This window comes from Balaenoptera musculus, chromosome X (assembly GCF_009873245.2).
Source record: "Balaenoptera musculus isolate JJ_BM4_2016_0621 chromosome X, mBalMus1.pri.v3, whole genome shotgun sequence".
Classification (NCBI taxonomy): domain Eukaryota; kingdom Metazoa; phylum Chordata; class Mammalia; order Artiodactyla; family Balaenopteridae; genus Balaenoptera; species Balaenoptera musculus.
The window spans coordinates 108,394,159-108,413,039 of record NC_045806.1 but is presented as its reverse complement, the minus strand read 5'-3'; the positions used below and the strand labels follow the sequence as shown (position 1 = coordinate 108,413,039).

Genomic DNA, 18,881 nt, shown 5'->3' with positions numbered 1-18,881 from the left:
GCATCCTTTTAAAAATGGATTAAGAGAACTCAAATGAAGAAAACAGGGTAGTCCACAAGCACAAGCTAGAAATTAGGTGGGTTAAAAGTAGTATCTGAAGGTATATCTAGTCAGTAAGTTCTCTGGAACTCTGCAGGCATTGTGGGGGTAGGAGAAAGAACACCTATAAGTTTGGGAATTAAACAGGCTTAAGATTTGAATCTCAGCTCTCCTTCTAATTGCATGCTCTTAAAGAAGTTTATTTAAACTCACTGGTTCTCCACTTGCTCATCTGTTAAATGAGAAATATTTAACTCAAAGCATTGTTGTGAGGAGTAAATGAGATGGGTGTAAATTGCTAGTACAGTCTCTGGCACGTACTAGCTACTTTTTGAGGAACACATACTATTATTATTCATTATTATTTTAAAATTTCAAAATGGATAAAAGTCAAGACATGATTGCCTCAATAAAATTTAGAATCTATTCTAAGATGAAGAACAGATTCTGTACATAAAGGAAATGCCCCAAAGTCATTCCCCTCTAAGACAGGAGCAGGATAAGACATATTGGTGAGAACCTATCTCAGAAGCCAAAAAAAATCAACATACACACAGAGGAAAGAAATCTACCCTACTGTGCTCTTCGCATGTCTTACCTCATTAATCCTCTTAAGTAGGTACCATTGTTATTCCCATTTTATAGAGGAGGAAACTGAGGCAGAGGGGTGTTACATAAATTTTCCATTGTTACAGTTAGAAAGTGCTCGTTGAGCTGGGAGGCAAATTTAAGCAGTCTAGCTATAACATCCATTCTATCAAGCACTGCCCGATATAGATTCTGCCAGATTACATGACTGCAGGTCTGGAAAAACTACAAGAAATAATCTAAATGTACTAGCTGTAATAAATTAAGTCAACAAGATCCCAAGATATAACTTGCATGCTAATAACACACAGCTAGAAAACAAAAACTTTACTCACAACAGAGACAAAAAATTAAACAACTGGCCATTAATCCAGCCCAGGATGCAATAGAGTTAAAGAGAAATTTAAAACCTGTGCTCCTGGACGGGAAGACTTCACTATCTTAGTTAGTAGAACTAACAATATGCCTCTTAACATTATATACAGATTATGTTGTATTCTGACCGGTCTGTGCCTTTGTTCCTGCTGTCCCCAGCCCTCTACCTGGAACCTCTCTCCCGGTGCTTCCACTCCTTACTATTTATCTGATGAGGACCTACTCATCCTTTAAAACCTAGCTTTGAACTCTTCTTTATGTATAATGACTTTAGGAGGTGAAGGGTGCTACCCAGCCATTATGCAGCATGAGAAACATCTGTGTCACTAAAAGGCCATATGGACAGCATTTAGGAGGGTCAAGGGCACTAACTTCTCAATGCTGCAAATGATTATTTGGTTATGAAAACATTTATGGCTCACTGAATTACTGATCCGTTCTGAGTCTAAATGATGCTCTAAGAATAGATACTTAACACACAAACGACTGCATGAACAAACAAGTGTTTACCCCAATGTGGAAGAGAGCGCTAACAGGCTTGTGGTCACTGGTTTTCAGTTCCATGTGACTCCGGTAATGAAGCTGATTAACATTAATTCCTCTCCAGAGAATTCGGTCACACCAGGCTGGAACCCGACATTTCCCACTGCAAAAAAAGTAAGGAATTAGAATAACATACCACACAAGAACGGAATACCTACTACACTGGTTCAGACCTGAGTTAGGCCCTCTTGTTATCTGCTTCTCCTTCCCTAACGACTCCAACTGTTATCTTCCCTACTATATACTGCAAGCTCTGTGAAGGGACTGTGTCTGCTTGTTTGTCACTGCATTCTCAGCCCCTAGCACAGTATCTGATGTAAAGTAGGTGCTCAATGAATAGTTATCTAATGAATGAATAAACGGTGCTCCTAAGATTAGGATTATATCTTCAATAATGTTGCCCCAGGGGAAAACAGAATAGCACCTTCTTAAAATACCCTCAGAAGGACAGGATTATATTCAGAACACTTCCTCTTCGTTTGCTCTATCAACTGCAATGATGCTTCACAACAGATAGACAACTAATAAAATCTAAAAATCCAATCCTATATTCCTAGACTGGGCTTAATCACTGGAGATGGGTAATAGTAGAGATTTCTTTAAACCTGGACTTTTATGGATAAGTCGAGCTTCTTCTAATAAAGATGAACTAACACCTAAGCATGCAAGTCTGAACAAATAACAGCCCATAAGAATACCAAGGGGAGGGAAAAAGCCTATTCATCATTCTATTAAAATAAGCAACACCTGTACACCTGATCCAGACAGTGACACAAATAAAGTTCTTATCAGTAGCTCTTCAGTTGACTCTCAAGTCAGGTGAGTGGAATAAACAAGGCAATGTGCACAAGATGTGTGAGAGTCACTTTCCACTTGCTGAGCAGCTCCCTCGGAGGACGGAGGACGGAGGACGCAGAGACAGGCTCCTCCCCACCCCGCCCTGGCGCTCTCGGAGTCTAAAGAAGCTGACTATACCCAGGCATTCTTTTTTCTTTCAAACTTCTGGGCTCAGCCAGGTAGGAAACCATAGGAAACGAAGAAATAGTAGGTAGAAGACAAACAGTCACCAGGCACATACTGACAGGGGCACTTTACTAGGGGTGATCGGGAAATCAACGGGCCCCCTAGACAGTGATTCTCAGCTTTCTCCAGCAGTCGTGGAGGTCGGGCCCAGGCACTGGTATTTTTAAAAGTCCGGCAACAGAGTCTAATGTGAACTCAGGATCGAGAACCACCGTGCTGGAAGAACCTTTCATGGCTCTTTGTTTTCACCTCTGGTATCCTGAGTTAAAGAGTTGAAAAAGAGTTTTGGAAAAGAGCCAGAACAGGGCAACAGGTAAGGAAATAGGGGTAAGATCAGAAGGGCAAAAATCTAATAAGCAAGTCTGCTGAGGTGAGAGAAATAAGGCATCGCAGGCAGCTCGTAAAACTTCGACAGCCTGACAGAGCAGTTCACACTCTAAGGTGAGCTCACCTGTGAGCACACACAAATTGAAACCTCTTCTGTAATAGCACTGAGCCATTAGGTTTCTCTGTTTCTGGCAAGAACTAAAAATTTCCCAGCCCTTCATCAATTCAGAGAGACAGAAATAAGATCAGGGCTTAACCTATTCCATGAGGAGGTTCTTGTTATTTTACCTGGAATCCCATCGGTCTGTTTTAGAATCATACTTATACGTGGGGATAAACTTGATTTCCCCTTCCATGAAGTCAGCAAAAGCTTTTTTCTGTGTGCGCTGAATATTTAGCTAGAGGTAGAAAAACGTATCACATAAGCAGGGTAACACCATCTTAACAGAAGTGATAATCGGGTTGATCAGCCATTTCTAAGTATCTAAGTTCCGCATCTTTTGCAACTGTCGGAGCACATACATAAAATTTCTGTGCCTTATGAATGAAATTTTGACATTCCAACAGCATCTAAGCTCACCCACAGACAGGATGCTCATATGAGCATGTCACTAATTTTTTATTGCTAATGGTGGTCAGGGTAAAATGGAAAAATGAAACCTGAATAATCATAAGTTCCCTGATGTTAGCCCAGGTTTTTTTAAAATGAAGTGTAGTTGATTTACAATGTTGTGTTAATTTCTGCTGTATAGCAAAGTGACTCAATTATACGTATATATATTCTTTTCCTTATTCTTTTCCATTATGGCTTATCACAGGATATTGAATATAGTTCTCTGTGCTATACAGTAGGACCTTGTTGTTTATCCATCCTATACATAACAGTTTGAGCACAGTTTTAATTTTTTAAAAAAGCGCACAAATTTTGATTGGATAATTCCAAAAGCCAAATTCAGTGAATAGTTATATTGGGTTGGCCAGAAAGTTCATTCAGGTTTTTCTGTAACAACTTGCGGAAAACCCGAACGAACTTTTCGGCCAAGCCAATAGATCGTTTTGAAAGTTACCCTCACTCAAATATTTTACCAGAATTACATAAGATTCAGAACTTATTCCAACTGTACCCCCTTTGGAGGCAGGACAAAGGAAGAAATGCAAAGTTAGCCAGCCAACCTCAATGTGAAGGTAGACACAGCCAAGAAAGGCTCACTGTAAAAACCATTCTGCTGCAAAACACCGGAATTTTGACTATGTCTGAAGGTCAAAAGTCTCACGTTAGGATTGAAAGACATTCAAATCAAGTTGAAACATTTTCTTCCCTCAGTAAGAAGCATTCACTTTTAGCAGCCAGTATCCATATGCTAAAGTAAAAATTCAAGTCCTGTGCCAGGTTCCAAGGCAAATTTACAGAAAACTAGGTTCCTCAATATCATTTTATATAAATGTTACCATATCAATGCTTCTCACACAGGTTTTAACATCTATAAACTAGCAAGCCCCAACTTCTCAATCAGTTCCCATTAGACCACAGTCTGTGCTATTTGTCCCAGACAAACTTCTCTTTTGTGCCTCCCAATCCCCTCACAGGGCCTCCCTCTTTTACCTCCAAGCTGTTGCTGAGCCTGCCAAGTAATCATAGAGCAGCTTTCCCTGTTCCATCTGCCAAACCACATCAACATAGCTGAAGGCCCACTTCCTCCAGGAAGTGTTCTCCAATTAACCCCACCCATTCTCCAACTCATTTATACAAATCTCTGAAATCCCTTCTTGATAAAGACTTAATGAATAAATGTTATATTGACTTTTTATCACTAACGTTATCTCCTCTCCTCCCATGCAAGCACTTAATAAAAGCACTACAAACCTTGTGTGTATTCACTGCATCAGTAGTCACAATGTTTTCCCCAGACAATGAGACCTTTCCATCTACTTCTAGAGTAAGACACAACTCCCATGGGTCTAACTCATAAACCTAACAATTTCATCTGCTGTCTAGGAAAGTACCTATGAAATAAAATTTTATTACCTGGTCCAATTTCAAGAGTCTCTGAAGGTCATTCTTATTAATAAGACTCTTCACTTCATTGGCATCAGGCATGCAAAGTCTGTAGTTCAAATCTCCCAACCAGATGACAACACTGAGGATAAAGAAATACATGAACAGAAATAGTGGTAATTAGCATAAAAATCAATCAGAGGAGAATGGAGAGAAGGAAAATGGGGAGATTATTGATAAGCATTCATTTATCACTATCTGACTAGGGGTTTAAGCTATAACTATCCTTTGGGGGCGAGTACTATCAACACCTGAGAGGGCTGAGGGATTACAAATTAGGTGGGAGGACGGGCACTGCACACATGAGGAACAAAGACAGGGAAATACGGTGTATGTGTGGGACTCAGAAACCAAGGAGTTAACTCCCTGAGAGAAGCATGTAGTTTATTTGCTGGACTAGCTTCAAAATTTCACCTGGCTACTTGCCAGGTCTCTAGGGGCAGAGAGTCTGAACGTTTTCTGCCTCTCTGAGCCCTGATGTTCTGCAGGCTCTCCACTAGGGTCTGCATGGTCTGAATGACAGCTCTCTCCGGCAGGGCCCACTAGCAAACGTAGGTCCAGGACTTTCTGCTGTAGCCAGTCTGTCTACCCCTGCCCCAGAACCGCAGTCCAAGTCCCAGGCAGGAAGGAGAATGGCAGGCCACGGAAGCCTCAGGCTCCCAATCACAGCAACAGACCCCCAGGTGTGCTGAGAGCCGCCCAGGGGAGACCCTGAAATTCCCACACCAAAATGGGTTCTCTTGTGAGCTATCTCAAGTTCCAAATGGGTCTCTTTGCCAATCTTTAAGGTCCCGGGTAAATAAATTTATGGAATTTCGGGGCAATTTTATGATTACTGATGTCAAGGCCTTGTTTTACCACTGTGAAACAGAATTCTATATGATCTTAATTGTTGAGACAATATGGAAAGAGGCCAACATCACTACCTTTCCCTACTCTTTCCTCAATTACCCCACTCTCTACTGATCCTAATACCCCCAAATTATCTTTTGTTTTCCTACTAATTCACATCTCAAACCACTATTCCAAATCTCATCACCCTCTCAGAATTTCAGTTACTAGTATTAATTTCCTTACAACTAACCATTTTCTACTAACAATCCATTCCTCAACTGATTTTTGTTTCTATCCTTATTAAGTCCCATTCTTCACTAACCTTCCACATTATCCATTGGTGTCTTTAAATCTCCACAGCCCCTTTTCTTAATGATTCACAGCCAGTAAAAAGAATAATGTAGATCTATATTTACTGGCTTGGAAAGAGATTCACAATAAATAGGATAATACAATCCTATATAATGAGTATGTGTGTGTTTGTATGTGCATAGAGAAAAAGTCTATAACAGCACTATTCAGAAGAGATAGGGACTTCCCTGGTGGCGCAGTGGTTAAGAATCTGCCTGCCAATGGAGGGGACTCGGGTTTGATCCCTGTCTGGGAAGATCCCACATGCCGCGGAGCAACTAAGCCTGTGCGCCACAACTGCTGAGCCTGCGCTCTAGAGCCTGCAAGCCACAACTACTGAGCCCACGTGCCACAACTACTGAAGCCTGTGTGCCTAAAGCCCGTGCTCTGCAACAAGAGAAGCCACCGCAATGAGAAGCCCGTGCACCACAATGAAGAGTAGCCCCTGCTCGCTGCAACTAGAGAAAGCCTGCATGCAGCAATGAAGACCCAACACAGCCAAAAATAAAACTAAATTAAATAATTAATTTAAAAAACAAACAGAAGACATAGGACGCACATCACAAATGTAATTTTCAATTGTCTAGTAGCTGAATGTAAAAAGTAAAAGAAACAAGTGAAAATAACTTTAACAACAAATTCCAGGGCTTCCCTGGTGGCGCAGTGGTTTAGAATCCACCTGCCAATGAAGGGGACACGGGTTCAAGCCCTGGTCCAGGAAGATCCCACATGCTGCAGAGCAACTAAGCCCGTGTGCCACAACTACTGAGCCTGCGCTCTAAAGCCTGTGAGCCACAACTACTGAGCCCGTGTGCCACAACTACTGAGGCTCGTGCGCCTAGAGCTCGTGCTCCGCAACAAGAGAAGCCACCACAATGAGAAGCCCATGCGCCACAACGAAGAGTAGCCCCCGCTCGCCGCAACTAGAGAAAGCCCGTGCGCAGCAACGAAGACCCAACTCAGCCAAAAATTAAAAAAAAAAAACCCAATGCCTTCTTTAAAAAAAAAACAAATTCCATTTAACTCAATATATGCAAACTTTTGTCATTTCAACATGTAATCAACACTTAAAAAGTTGAGATATTTTACATTTTTTCCCTCCTAAATTCAGTGTATATGCTCACAGCACATCTCAATTTGGACTAGCTACTTTCAAGTGCCCAACAGCCACCTATGGCTACTGGCTGTCATAATAGACAGCACAGATCTGGAAGGATACACACTGAATTGTCCACAGTGTTTTTCTTCGGAAGGAGGGACTGGCTGGGGAGAGCAGAGGTAAGAAATGAGGGATTTTTTACTTTTACCTTTTATTACATTCACAATGAACATTTCTATTTTATAATAAAAAATAATAAAAACTGATGTCAATTGACAGACCCCCTCTACCATTACCCTAGATGCCCACTAACAGAACTAACCTTTCCTCTGATAGCAAATCTAATTCCTCTGACTCAATGCATCTGCTATTCCTCAAACCCGCCCCCTTCTTTGTGACCCCAATCCCTAAACAATAATCTCTTCACTCTTCACATTTCTATAGCTTCTCACCACGTTTAGTCTCTTCTCACCTCCACTATTCAAAGGCTAAGGAAGACTTAACCACTCACTCATGTTTCATGATGTTCAGCTGCGGGAGGGTCTGATTTGGGACCACAAAACTCATTCGTGCGCAGATGTCCTTATAATCTTGATTCCTTCTCTCAAAGTCCTCCACGTGGGCAGCCAAGTGGGAATTGACAACGCAAAAGGTAGTGTTGTGAAATACAAATCTCACAGCTACCCCACCTTTGTTTCCCTGTTAGCAAGAGTTATTATTCACAGTTAGTACAAAGACGCAACTAGCACCTGAACTTCACATGGGCATAAATCATAATTGAGCTCATTTCCAAAGTAACTCACCATCTTCCCCATGATTCCAGTCCCAACTGTTTCTGTAGCAACATCACGGATATATCGCCACTGATCCTTTCTGGCAAATATCAGGAGCATCATCCCAACAAGGCGGACCAGTTGAACCTATGAGTTGCAGGGAATTAGAAGAGGTTCATGTTAATACCACTCTTTGCCACATATCGAATTCCCACAACTAATTTTCCACCAAGAAGATATAACCATGCCCTAATCTGAATCCAAATCCTCTAATTTCCCAGTGGACCTCATAAAGAGAAAACAAAATTTCTCTGGGAAAGCTCTAATCTGGCTCTGACCAGTAGGAGTTAAAAGTCTTTGGAGACAACGAGTACACTCAGATCTAGATTCATTATTTTAATCACTTTTTAGCCTACCATGAGTAGGCAGCATTAAAAATTCGAATAATAATGACAAAGCCTCTATCCCAGCTTGTTCCTTTTGCCTCTTCTTCCTAGTTTCTGATTTACAATTTCCTAAGAAATTAAAATGTATAAAATAACAATCCTTTTTACTTTTAAGTCTGTGAACTAGAAATATGTCTGAAATGTGTATTAGTCTATATGAGAGGAATAACATCTTCAGGAGTCTCATCACCTACATCAGCTGTTAGAAGATGCGGATGAAAATTACTTAGACAAATGACTCCTTTTAAAGGGCTTGGTATGGTAGCCCCATAATTAAAATAACTCTTCTGGTAGCCTCTACCATGTGCCTTCTAGAGACCAACAAATTGGGCCACCTTGCTAAAGTCAACTCTATTCTTGACTTACAACCAAGTTTCGAGCTCATTTAAATTCCACAACACTCCTGTTCTTGCTCCAATTCCAAAGCTTACCCTATGCACCCACATGCTTCAAACTGCTTTTCTGTAAAGCATCCAGTTCTGACCATGTCAGCGAACAATTTCAATCTTAAACTCTCATTGCAAAAATCACTTACCTTATGTGTCATCATTTGAGTTAATTATTGCTATGAGAACAATAAAATTCTTCTTTTCTCCTAAAAACTACCTAAGCAATGAAACTATAAGATCGGGAAACTTAGGGAATTTTTTTTCTAGGAAATAGGAATAAAAAGGATTAGTCTGCCCTATTCCAGTATTACACATGGGGAAGAATTCAATTAAACCACTCTTTTGGAACAAGTTATAGATAACAGAGTAACTTCTAGTGAGTTCTATTTAGTTGTATACTAAAAAAGATAATTAAATGCGGCTTACTTTCTTATACTTGGCTTTGGAATGCAAACCCCTCTCCACAGCCAAGGACCACTCTTGTTCCTTCACAGATTCAAAGTAGAAAAAGGCTTCTGTGCTCAAGTCCAGCTCTTGGAATCTGAGAAAACAAGAGGATGTGAAATCTACACACATCCCGTAATTATCTCTGACTACCTCCTGTCCCATTTTCTGAGACATTAGATGAAAAAATGGGGAAGAGATAAATCTTAGAGAACTGCTCTATTGACTCAGGTGCTCAGTAAGGACAAGTAGTTTTCTTTTCAAAAGACTCCCTGCCACAAGTATATGCACAGGCTATGCAAAACACAAACAAAAAAACCTCCATAAGGGATAACAGTAGAGCTTTGCTTATATATCCTAGAAATAGTCACTGTTAGAATTAACCTCAAATCTCAGTTTCTATGAAGTATATAGTTTTCTATGGGTTTTGAGAGGATTAGATGCTTCCTTACACAAATTTAGGTATCTGTTCCTTTATGATCTCACAAATTTGACCCACAAGTTAACTCTCACATATAGTCTACAGTAGGTTTTTACAAATGGTGGGGGAAAAAAAAGTAAAATGTCACATAAACTAACACCAAACATACAGCCAAAATGAAATTCCAGACGTGTATTTTACCCAATGCAGTAGATATCAGGAGGATTCGGATCACAGTTCAGCCAAGGTTCTAACCCACTATCTGGAGACTGGCCATTCACGTTCCATGTTCCAACAAAGAATCTAATACATGATACCAAAAAATAATTTAAAAACAAAGGTCCAGTGTGAATGTTCACAATAAGCAACATAATTTCTCAAACTGTTTTGCCACACACACACACAAAACCCTCCTGCATGTAGAAGACAAAGGCAGTGGGCTTATTCTCTCCAAATTTTACATCAGGTAAACCTACAGAAAGGAACCAAGTCTCTATTTAAAAAACACAAATTTAATTGCTCTACCACATTTCCTTTCTATTACATTCCATCCAAACTCATATTTGAAGGGAGAGCTTATGGATGGGAAAGAGGTATCTTCATGCTATAAGGATGTCTAATATGGATAACTATTCCATAAGGAGTTGTAGTTAAATCCAAAAACTCACTTCCTGAAGGATTACAAGGACATCTGTGTAGGAAATTCTGTTGAGACAGATATAGTATTAAGGGGGAAAGCAGAAGGGAAAACTCATGACTGTCTTAACTGTTTACATACAAATATAAGCATCACGGAAAATCTGAAGATCTGGAGGTTTCAGCATAGGGATATAGTCATGACTGAATTAGAATAAATGAGGCATAATGGGATAGCAGATGGGACTGGAATCTTGGACTAAAAGGGTACACGCTGTTCGAAAATAACAAAGAAAAGTGTTGCTGCTTTGAACATCGGGATACAAGACACACACCACACATAGTGAGTCCAGAAAAGAGGATATCACCAAGATGAAATGAAAAATATAATAGAGGAAAGAATCCAAGATAGACCTCCCAATCAAGATGATTGGGCGAAACTTCCTTCAGTTAACTTCCCAAAGTAGGTAAATTAAAGTCTAGTGGTAATGGCGGACTTAATTTTCCAATATTGGCAAGAAGAAATTCAGCAGGTCAGATAAACACACTTGCTTATGGAATGTACTAGGAGACAATTCTCTAGTACTTGTGAACTTGACTTGGTTCTCTAAGAGTGGATAGAAAGATTAGTAGATGTGGTATCATTAGTAATTAGAAAATCCAAGGGAAATTGTAGCATTTGCATTATTTTGGATATGTATGTTATTGACCAGCATAAAGACAGGGGCTTGAATCAGCTCACCATTCTTTTCTTTATGCTTTTATTCTGAATTAAGCTAATTAAACTAATACCTTAAATACCAAAAGACCATTTTTCCCTATACCTACTAACGTTTAGCCTCAGTAAGAAGAAGAGAGACTAACCTGAAAGTCTGAATGTTGACATATTCTTTCTCTCGCTTTGCCAGGATGTGTTTGATGAGACCCTCCCGCTGCCCAGACTGGGTGTTTGGTACAAAGAGCTTCCGCATGGTATTGGTCACTTTGGGCTGTTCCTTGTTAGAAGCTTCTTTTTCACGTGGAAGCCTAGCAAATAAATGAGGAATTCAAAAGTGAAATTGCCTTAAACAATTCCCATGTGTGTCTCACACATGGGAAATCTGTTTCAACATAGGACTTACATTCTATTCACTGAAGACGGTGGGGGTGGCGGTTCCCGATGAACCCCTGTAGGCTGATTCTGCAAATTTATTTTCTTGTCCAAATTCAAAGATGAAAAATTATCCTCAAATCCAAGAAGCCCTGAAGGACACAGAACCCAGAGTGGAAGGGGGGAAAAGATAACATCCAACTTATCCAGGATTGATAGGACTTTGCTTTGATCAGCGGTTTTGGTTTGATCACTATTTGCTCAGTGGCATTACCAAACAGAAAGGTATAAGAGTAGTGATAACGTAGATTGGGGGAAGAAGCACATCTGTCCCTGAAGCACTGACATATTAACTAGAATGACAGTAAGTTACGTTAACTTAGAACGTGAATAATAAGAGCTAGTATTTATAGAAGACTTTTAGCACAATGCCTGGTTGATAGTAAGAAATTATATCATTATCTCACTTAATTGTCACAAAGACCTCATGACGTAGGTGCTATTAAAAATCTTCCTATGTTACAGAAAAAGAAACAGAAGCTCAGAGTTGTCAAAGTAATTTGACCAAGATCATATAACTAGTAAGTCAGAGAACTGGGATTCAAACCCAGGTAGTCTGGCCCCAGAGCCTGCACTTTTTACCCCTCTGCTAAGCTGGCACTGAAAGAGCTAATGTGCCACAGAAAGGATCAGGAGTGAACATGAGTCAGTGGGTACGGACTTGATAAAACCACTCCATAGGAGAAGGTATCTGACACTGACATTAATCCACATTATCTTATCTGCCCAGATAAAATCTATTGACTCTGCAATAATCATAGCAACCAAGGAAAAAAAAGAATCTTTTCAGTACCTGAAAAAACAGAAGAGTTGTCCTTAGTGTCTAATTTCTGGTACCAGCTGGATGAGTCCTTTTGCTCTGTAACAAGAAGTTGTGACTGCGCTGGAGAGATAAGGGTCATAGTCAGAATGGAATGACTATTCCATTGAATGGAATATACCATAACCAAAGGCCATTCACTCAGCACTCAAGTGCAGGGGCCAGCGCCATTCTTGAATACAAAGGAAGAGACTAAGAAAATGAGGGCAGCTCTGGGATCATCTGGGACCAGAGGAGGATTACAGTCTGCAGTAAGCTGTCCAAGGAATGAAACTGAAGATTCTGGAAATTGACTCAGTGTCCTTAAAGCTGAATAGACTTATTCCCTAACCTATCCCTGGGGCCATTCCTGAAGGAAAAAAAAATCGCCTATCAAGGCTCTAAGGGTGAGGTACTTTGCTAATGGCCACTTGCCTCTGTACAGCATGTCCCATGCAAATAGTAGAAAGAAAACTGCTGAGGCTTGAGTTACCTTCCTGAGCAGCAAGGACCTCTGAGAGGAACTTCAGACAGTGTTCCTCATCAGGGATTTCAAAGCGGCGCTCTCTGGTCCAGTCCCCCTGAATCCGAATTTTGCAGCCACCTAAAAAGAATGGAAATCCATGTACATATAGCTATGGAAAATAATGTTTTCTTGGGATATTTTCAACTTACCAATTTAATAGGAGAAGGTCCAGATTGCAAATATTCCAGACCTCTAACGTGTGAAGCATGCCTATAAGATCAAGGGATTCGGTGTGGTGGTGGTGCTGGGGGTGATGCACAGAGGAAAATCTAATGAAGGCTGATAAACTGTGTAAATGAGCAGCCCAATATAGTGATATGATACATACTGAAATCACAGTTTCCTACATTCTGATATATCGCTCAAATGTCACTGTAGGAACCTCCAAAATCTAGCAGAAGATCAATTCCTCAACCACCCTCCTCCCATCTCCTAGCTGGAAATTCCTACCATTTCAAATCCAAATCATATAGTAAGAGTCTCTGAAGTGTGAAGGGAAAAAAGGAAATATGATGGTTTGTTCCTAGGTACAGATTGTACCCTGGCAATTGAATTTATAAGCTAATTAAAAAAGAAAAGCATAATGGGATTGGTTTGAATTATTCTGAAAAGAAGCATCTATACCTCATTTACCTCAAGTGAAAAATGTATGTCTTGAATAAACTCACAAAAACAATATAATGACCCATGTCCAGGAGTGGTCTGGTTCAAGTACAGTCAATTGGAAACCAGTATAATTAGAAGCAAAGTTATCTGGGACTTTAGTTTCTTATGTATATAACATACTGTCTCCCCTTTTCTAATGCCCTCTATTTACCATCAACTGTCTGGATATGGTGACCCAGGAAACCCATGTCCTTGTTTACATTCTTATTTTAACTGATTTATTACATTTATTGCTTTCTCATGGCCCTGGAAACTATAAGCTCCTTAAGGGCAAGAGGAGCTTGTATGCAGGCTGCACATACCGGTTATCCAACACAACACTCTCAATGGTCTCCCGGGGTTGTTTGGGACAGAGGGGCTTCTCAGGACTCAAGACTTCCAAAGCTAAGACAGGGAAAGTCCCAGGCAAACTGGGCTCATCGGTCACTTTATTGATAACAATGACATCAGACTTCACAGACAGAAGAAGGCATTTAATGACTACCAAACTGGACTCTTTCACACTTGTAAATAACAAAGAGATGAGAAAATAAAATGAAAATCGTAGTTTCTTATGGTAGAAATCCACTTCTGAACCTTTGACTCTCTCTTTCTTTGCATTTCTTTAAGTTTCTGTATTCACAGATTTAGTGATCAGAAGACAAGAGATAAACATAGAGGAAAAAAATGAAAAAGAAAGCACCCAAGAGGACCAGCAATAAGAAAATTAATGAGGGTGCCACTGTAAGGTGGAGAAAAAAAGAGGGGGCATGAATAAGGACTGTCAATTAGAGCAGCCTTGAAGATACGATGGGAAAACCTCCTTCAGGGCACAAGTAGTCCTCTCTTTCTCAGATAATTTATATTAAAAGTAGAAAAAAAATTAAAAAAGAGCAGTTTCTACCTGATACAGACTTAGAACAAGAACACATATTCTCTCTGTCCCACAGTCCTTGAAAGATATATTTTAGCAAATATAAAAAATAAACTGACCCATTTAACGGACAGAAGATTCCAGAAATTGCTTACAAAATAACACTAGATGCTCTCTCACCATGTTGCATGGGAAAGAGGACAAATTACCCCCACCACCCAACCTTCTACTCTCCTCCCTTCCAGCCCCTATGGCCTCTTTGTGATCAGCAAACACTCCTCTATCTTCAACTTCTCCTCTGAATACTCCCTGCATCTCTCAGTAGTTCTCAACTAAGCATGCATTAGAATTACCAGAGGCGCTTTTAGGAAATACTGACACTTGGGGCCCCATCCCAGGCCAAGGAAACAGAATCTCTGGGGGTGAAGCCCAGGCACTGGGAGTTTCTAAAACACTCCTCCAGGTGATCTAGTGCATCCAGACTGAAAATCAGAGTCACCTGCAAACTGGCTGGCCCCTGAGACTAGCTCCCCCTGCGGCCCTCTGAACTAGAGGCTATTTATAGTCTTTCACACCCTATGTAATTTAAGACTGATGTCCTTATTTGTCCTAATGCCATCTCCAGACCATTCCCTCTCCTCCTCCCTCATGAAAAATACCTTCTCCTTTGAGGCTCACCCACTGGGCTATGCCAGCTTCTTCCCTTCCCTCCTCTAGGAAATCATGTACCAACTTCCCAGAAACTTCCAAATCCAGGCCTGATTAAGACTTCCTCTCCACTCACACCCCTGCTTTAATTTTGCGTCCCTGCAAAATTAGCACAGAAAGCTCAGTCAACACCTTCAACTTCCTCATCCAACGACCTTGCCCCTCCACCTCAGCCACCTACTCCCTCAGTCCCTACTGGGACTGCCTCAGTTATACCCTGAACCTTTCATCACAGAAACACCATCACCTCATAAATCTCTAATTCAGATATCCCACTCTGAACTGTTACTCCTTCCAGCTTACCTGCTCTTATGGGAACCTCCAGCGCACTGATCCCTCCACTTTCTCAGTATCCATTCACTTCCTCCTGCTTTCACTTCCCTTTTTATCAAACAGATGCTATCATTTCACTCTGTTGCAAAAACCCAGAACTGCCTTACCACTCTGTTCTGGCTAACACCTACATGGCTAACTCCCAACCCTCAGAAATCCAACTAACTGGCTTCTCTGTACTTATGTCTGAGGGAGTAAAACCACACACACACACACACACACACACACACACACACACACACACACACGCACGCACGCACGCACGCACACACACACACACACACACACACACCATTATAAATTGACTGCTAAGCTCAACGGGGCCCTATATGGTAGGAAGCAATCTAAGTTTCCATAGTCAACTTGTCTCCCACTACTATTTGGAACCACTATTCACACCTTCTCATTTATCCTCAATCTTTGGATCCCCCTCTTCTCAAGCTCTCTTCTTCATACTTTATGAGCTTTACCTCATACTTCAGAGGAAACAGAAGCCATCACATGGAAACCTACCTGTATCTGTACTCATCTTCTCCTTTCTCTTCTGATGCAAGGAAGAAGAGTCCTCCTATCAAAGGCCATCTTCTTTCTGAATTGCAACCCCTCAGGTTCTCTCAGGAATCTCACAATGATTCTCTAGACACCTCCCCCAAGTATCTTTAACCTCTTCCTCACACAGGCTCCTTCTCATCAGCATTAAAATAAATCATGTTCTAAATCCTCCTCATTTAAAAAACAAAAAACCTTCCTGGACCCCATATCTCCCTCCAACTCCGGTCCACCTCTACATTCCCCCTTTGCAGTCAAGCTTTAAAAGACACACAGTTGCTACTTGCTCACCTCCCATTTCTCGCTTTAATCCACTCCAATATGACTTTGGCTCCTACCACCCCTCTGAAATTGCTTTGTTAAGGTCACCAATAATCTTCATATTACTAAATCCAATGGATACTCTTCAGTCATCTTATCAGACCTAGCAGCAGAAATCAACACTTGACCCCTCCTTGAAATAGTCTCTTCCAAAGGCTTCTATGACACCATGCTCATCTATTTTATCTCTCTCTTTGGTCACTAATTTTTAGTGCCCTTTGAAGCATCTCCTCCTCTATGTGAACTTTAAAAAGTAGAGTGAGTTCAATCTTAAACCTTTTTCTCACTGTGTATCAGCACTGTCCAATAGGACTTTCTGTGATGATGGACACGTTCTTTAACTGCACTGTCCAATATGGTAACTAGTGACCTCATGTGGCTAAGGAGTATGTGAAATGTGATTAGTGCTGAGGAACTGAGAAACCGATTTTCTAATTTCGTTCTAATTAATTTAAATAGGCACATACGACTAGTGGCTATGGTATCTGAGAGCACAGCTCTATATACAGTCATATCATCTCTCATGGTTTCAAATACCCTCTATGTGCTAGAGACCCAGACTTTACTTCTGAGCTTCAGATGCATACATTCAACTGCCAATTTATCACCTACACTCAGATGTCTCAAAGAAATCTCAAAGTAAACATAGCTAAAACTGAATTCATGACCCCTACCCCAGGAAAACTCATTCCTCCTGCAATGTTCTTATTTCTGCAAATGGTATCACCATCCACATTCATGCCAGAAATCTGGGATTCATCCTTGACACTTCAGCTCACCCCCTACACCCACACCAACCTCTGTTGATTTAACCTCCAAAAACATTTACCAATCTGTCCACTTCTCTCCATTCTTACTGCCACCACACTCTCTAGCTTAAACTACTGAAGGAGCCTCCTAACTGGCACCCCAACATAGGCATAAAATCCTTCATATTCTTTCAATTTTTAAAAATCTGAAAATCCAGATTCCTTATCATGGCTTACAAGACCCTACTGGATCTGGTCCTAGCCTGTCCTACCTTGGTGTCTGAGCCTTATTTCAGGCATCCTGGCCTTCTTTCATTTCAAAGAAAGTGTCAAGCTACTTCCAATTTGGGGCCTTTACACATGCGGTTCCTTTTACCTGGAACACTCTTCCCCATTTTCACCTGTCTCTTACTTATCCCCTCTGGTCTCAATTTAAATATCACTTCTTCAAAGAGGCCTTCCCTGAGTACCCTGCCTAATTTAGTTAGCACTCTTATAAACTCTCTGTATTTCTCCTTGATAGCATTTATCAAAACTGCAATTATGGGGAATTCCCTGGCGGTCCAGTGGTTAGGATCCTGGGCTTCCACTGCAGAGGGCCTGGGTTTGATCCCTGGTCAGGGAACTGAAATCCCACAAACCACGCGATGTGGCCAAAAAAAAAAAAAAAACCCCAAAACAAACCAAAAAAAACCCCTGCAATTATATGACTATACCTTATCAGTTTAAATTCTGTTTCCTTCACTAAGTTTCATGAAGTATCATGACTATATTGCTTTCTGCTATATCCCCAGAACACAGTGCCTGGCACATGGAAGGTATTCACATGTTTATGGAATGCACTAATGGATTATAGGCATCTACGTGACACTAGTATCAAACAGCACAGAAGCAAGAACCAAAGCTGGAGGAGCAACCTTATCTATGTTGTTCTCTACTGATTGTGCAGCACTTAGAATAGTGCCTGGCAAATAGAAGGCACTCAACAAATACTTGTTGAATAATGAATAAAAGAGGGTTTAATATTAGGGAATTAGTGTAATACAGTCCATCAATAGGTCAAATAAGGAAGAACAATATAACCATCTCTATAAATACAAAAGACGTTTGATAAAATTCAATATACATTCACCATTTTAAAAACCACACAAACTTGAAATAAATGCAGTTTCTTAACATGGTTTTAAAAAACACTATCAAATCAACAGGCAATAACATCCTCAACAATGAAGCACCACTTGAGGCATTCTCACTGAAATCAGGACCTAAACATAAATCATCATTATTTAACATTGATCTCCAAATTCTTATTGGTGTAATGAGACATAAAGCAAAACTAATAGTTATAGCTACTAGAAAGAAACAAAACTACTATTTGCAGATGACTAGGGCTGTCTATCAAAACCAAAAAAGAAAATAAACAGCCCCCCAAAAATAAAAATAAATTTCTGTAAAGTGGCTGGATAAAAGATAAATATCTAAAACTCAACAGCTGCTCTGTATACTAGTAATAAGCAATTAGAAGATAAGAGAAAAAAGGTTCCACTGACAATAGCAGCAAACAAATAAAATCCATCAAAAAATAGTTAACCTACAAATGTATGATAGCTATGAAGAAACCGCAAAATGTTACTGAGAGATATAAAGAGAAACTGAGTAAGTAGAGAGAGATATACCATGTTCCTTGACAGTGACTTAATTTTATAAAGGAGTTAATTTAATAAAATTTGGTGCATAACTATGGTGAAATATTAGCCATTAAAAATCATGTCTTTGGAGGAAACAAGATGGCGGAGTAGAAGGACGTGCTCTCACTCCCTCTTGCGAGAACACCAGAATCACAACTAGCTGCTGGACAATCATCGACAGGAAGACACTGGAAC

General features: G+C 40.4%; 1 protein-coding gene across 3 annotated transcripts in view; it reads right to left on the bottom strand.

Annotated features, from left to right (window-relative positions):
* The window catches only part of OCRL (OCRL inositol polyphosphate-5-phosphatase), a 56,060-nt gene that overhangs the window by 20,964 nt on the left and 16,215 nt on the right, over positions 1 to 18,881 (bottom strand). For 2 of the 3 annotated variants that reach the window (XM_036840444.1, XM_036840445.1), the window contains exons 5-15: positions 12,787 to 12,897; positions 12,288 to 12,377; positions 11,466 to 11,586; positions 11,209 to 11,370; positions 9,910 to 10,011; positions 9,270 to 9,384; positions 8,039 to 8,155; positions 7,747 to 7,934; positions 4,922 to 5,033; positions 3,184 to 3,293; positions 1,513 to 1,648 (exon numbers count right to left, since the gene is read on the bottom strand). In XM_036840444.1, the coding sequence (XP_036696339.1) occupies positions 1,513 to 1,648; positions 3,184 to 3,293; positions 4,922 to 5,033; positions 7,747 to 7,934; positions 8,039 to 8,155; positions 9,270 to 9,384; positions 9,910 to 10,011; positions 11,209 to 11,370; positions 11,466 to 11,586; positions 12,288 to 12,377; positions 12,787 to 12,897 (1,364 nt within the window). The remainder of the gene's footprint in view (positions 1 to 1,512; positions 1,649 to 3,183; positions 3,294 to 4,921; positions 5,034 to 7,746; positions 7,935 to 8,038; positions 8,156 to 9,269; positions 9,385 to 9,909; positions 10,012 to 11,208; positions 11,371 to 11,465; positions 11,587 to 12,287; positions 12,378 to 12,786; positions 12,898 to 18,881) is intronic. The other variant, XM_036840446.1, reaches the window with a different exon arrangement.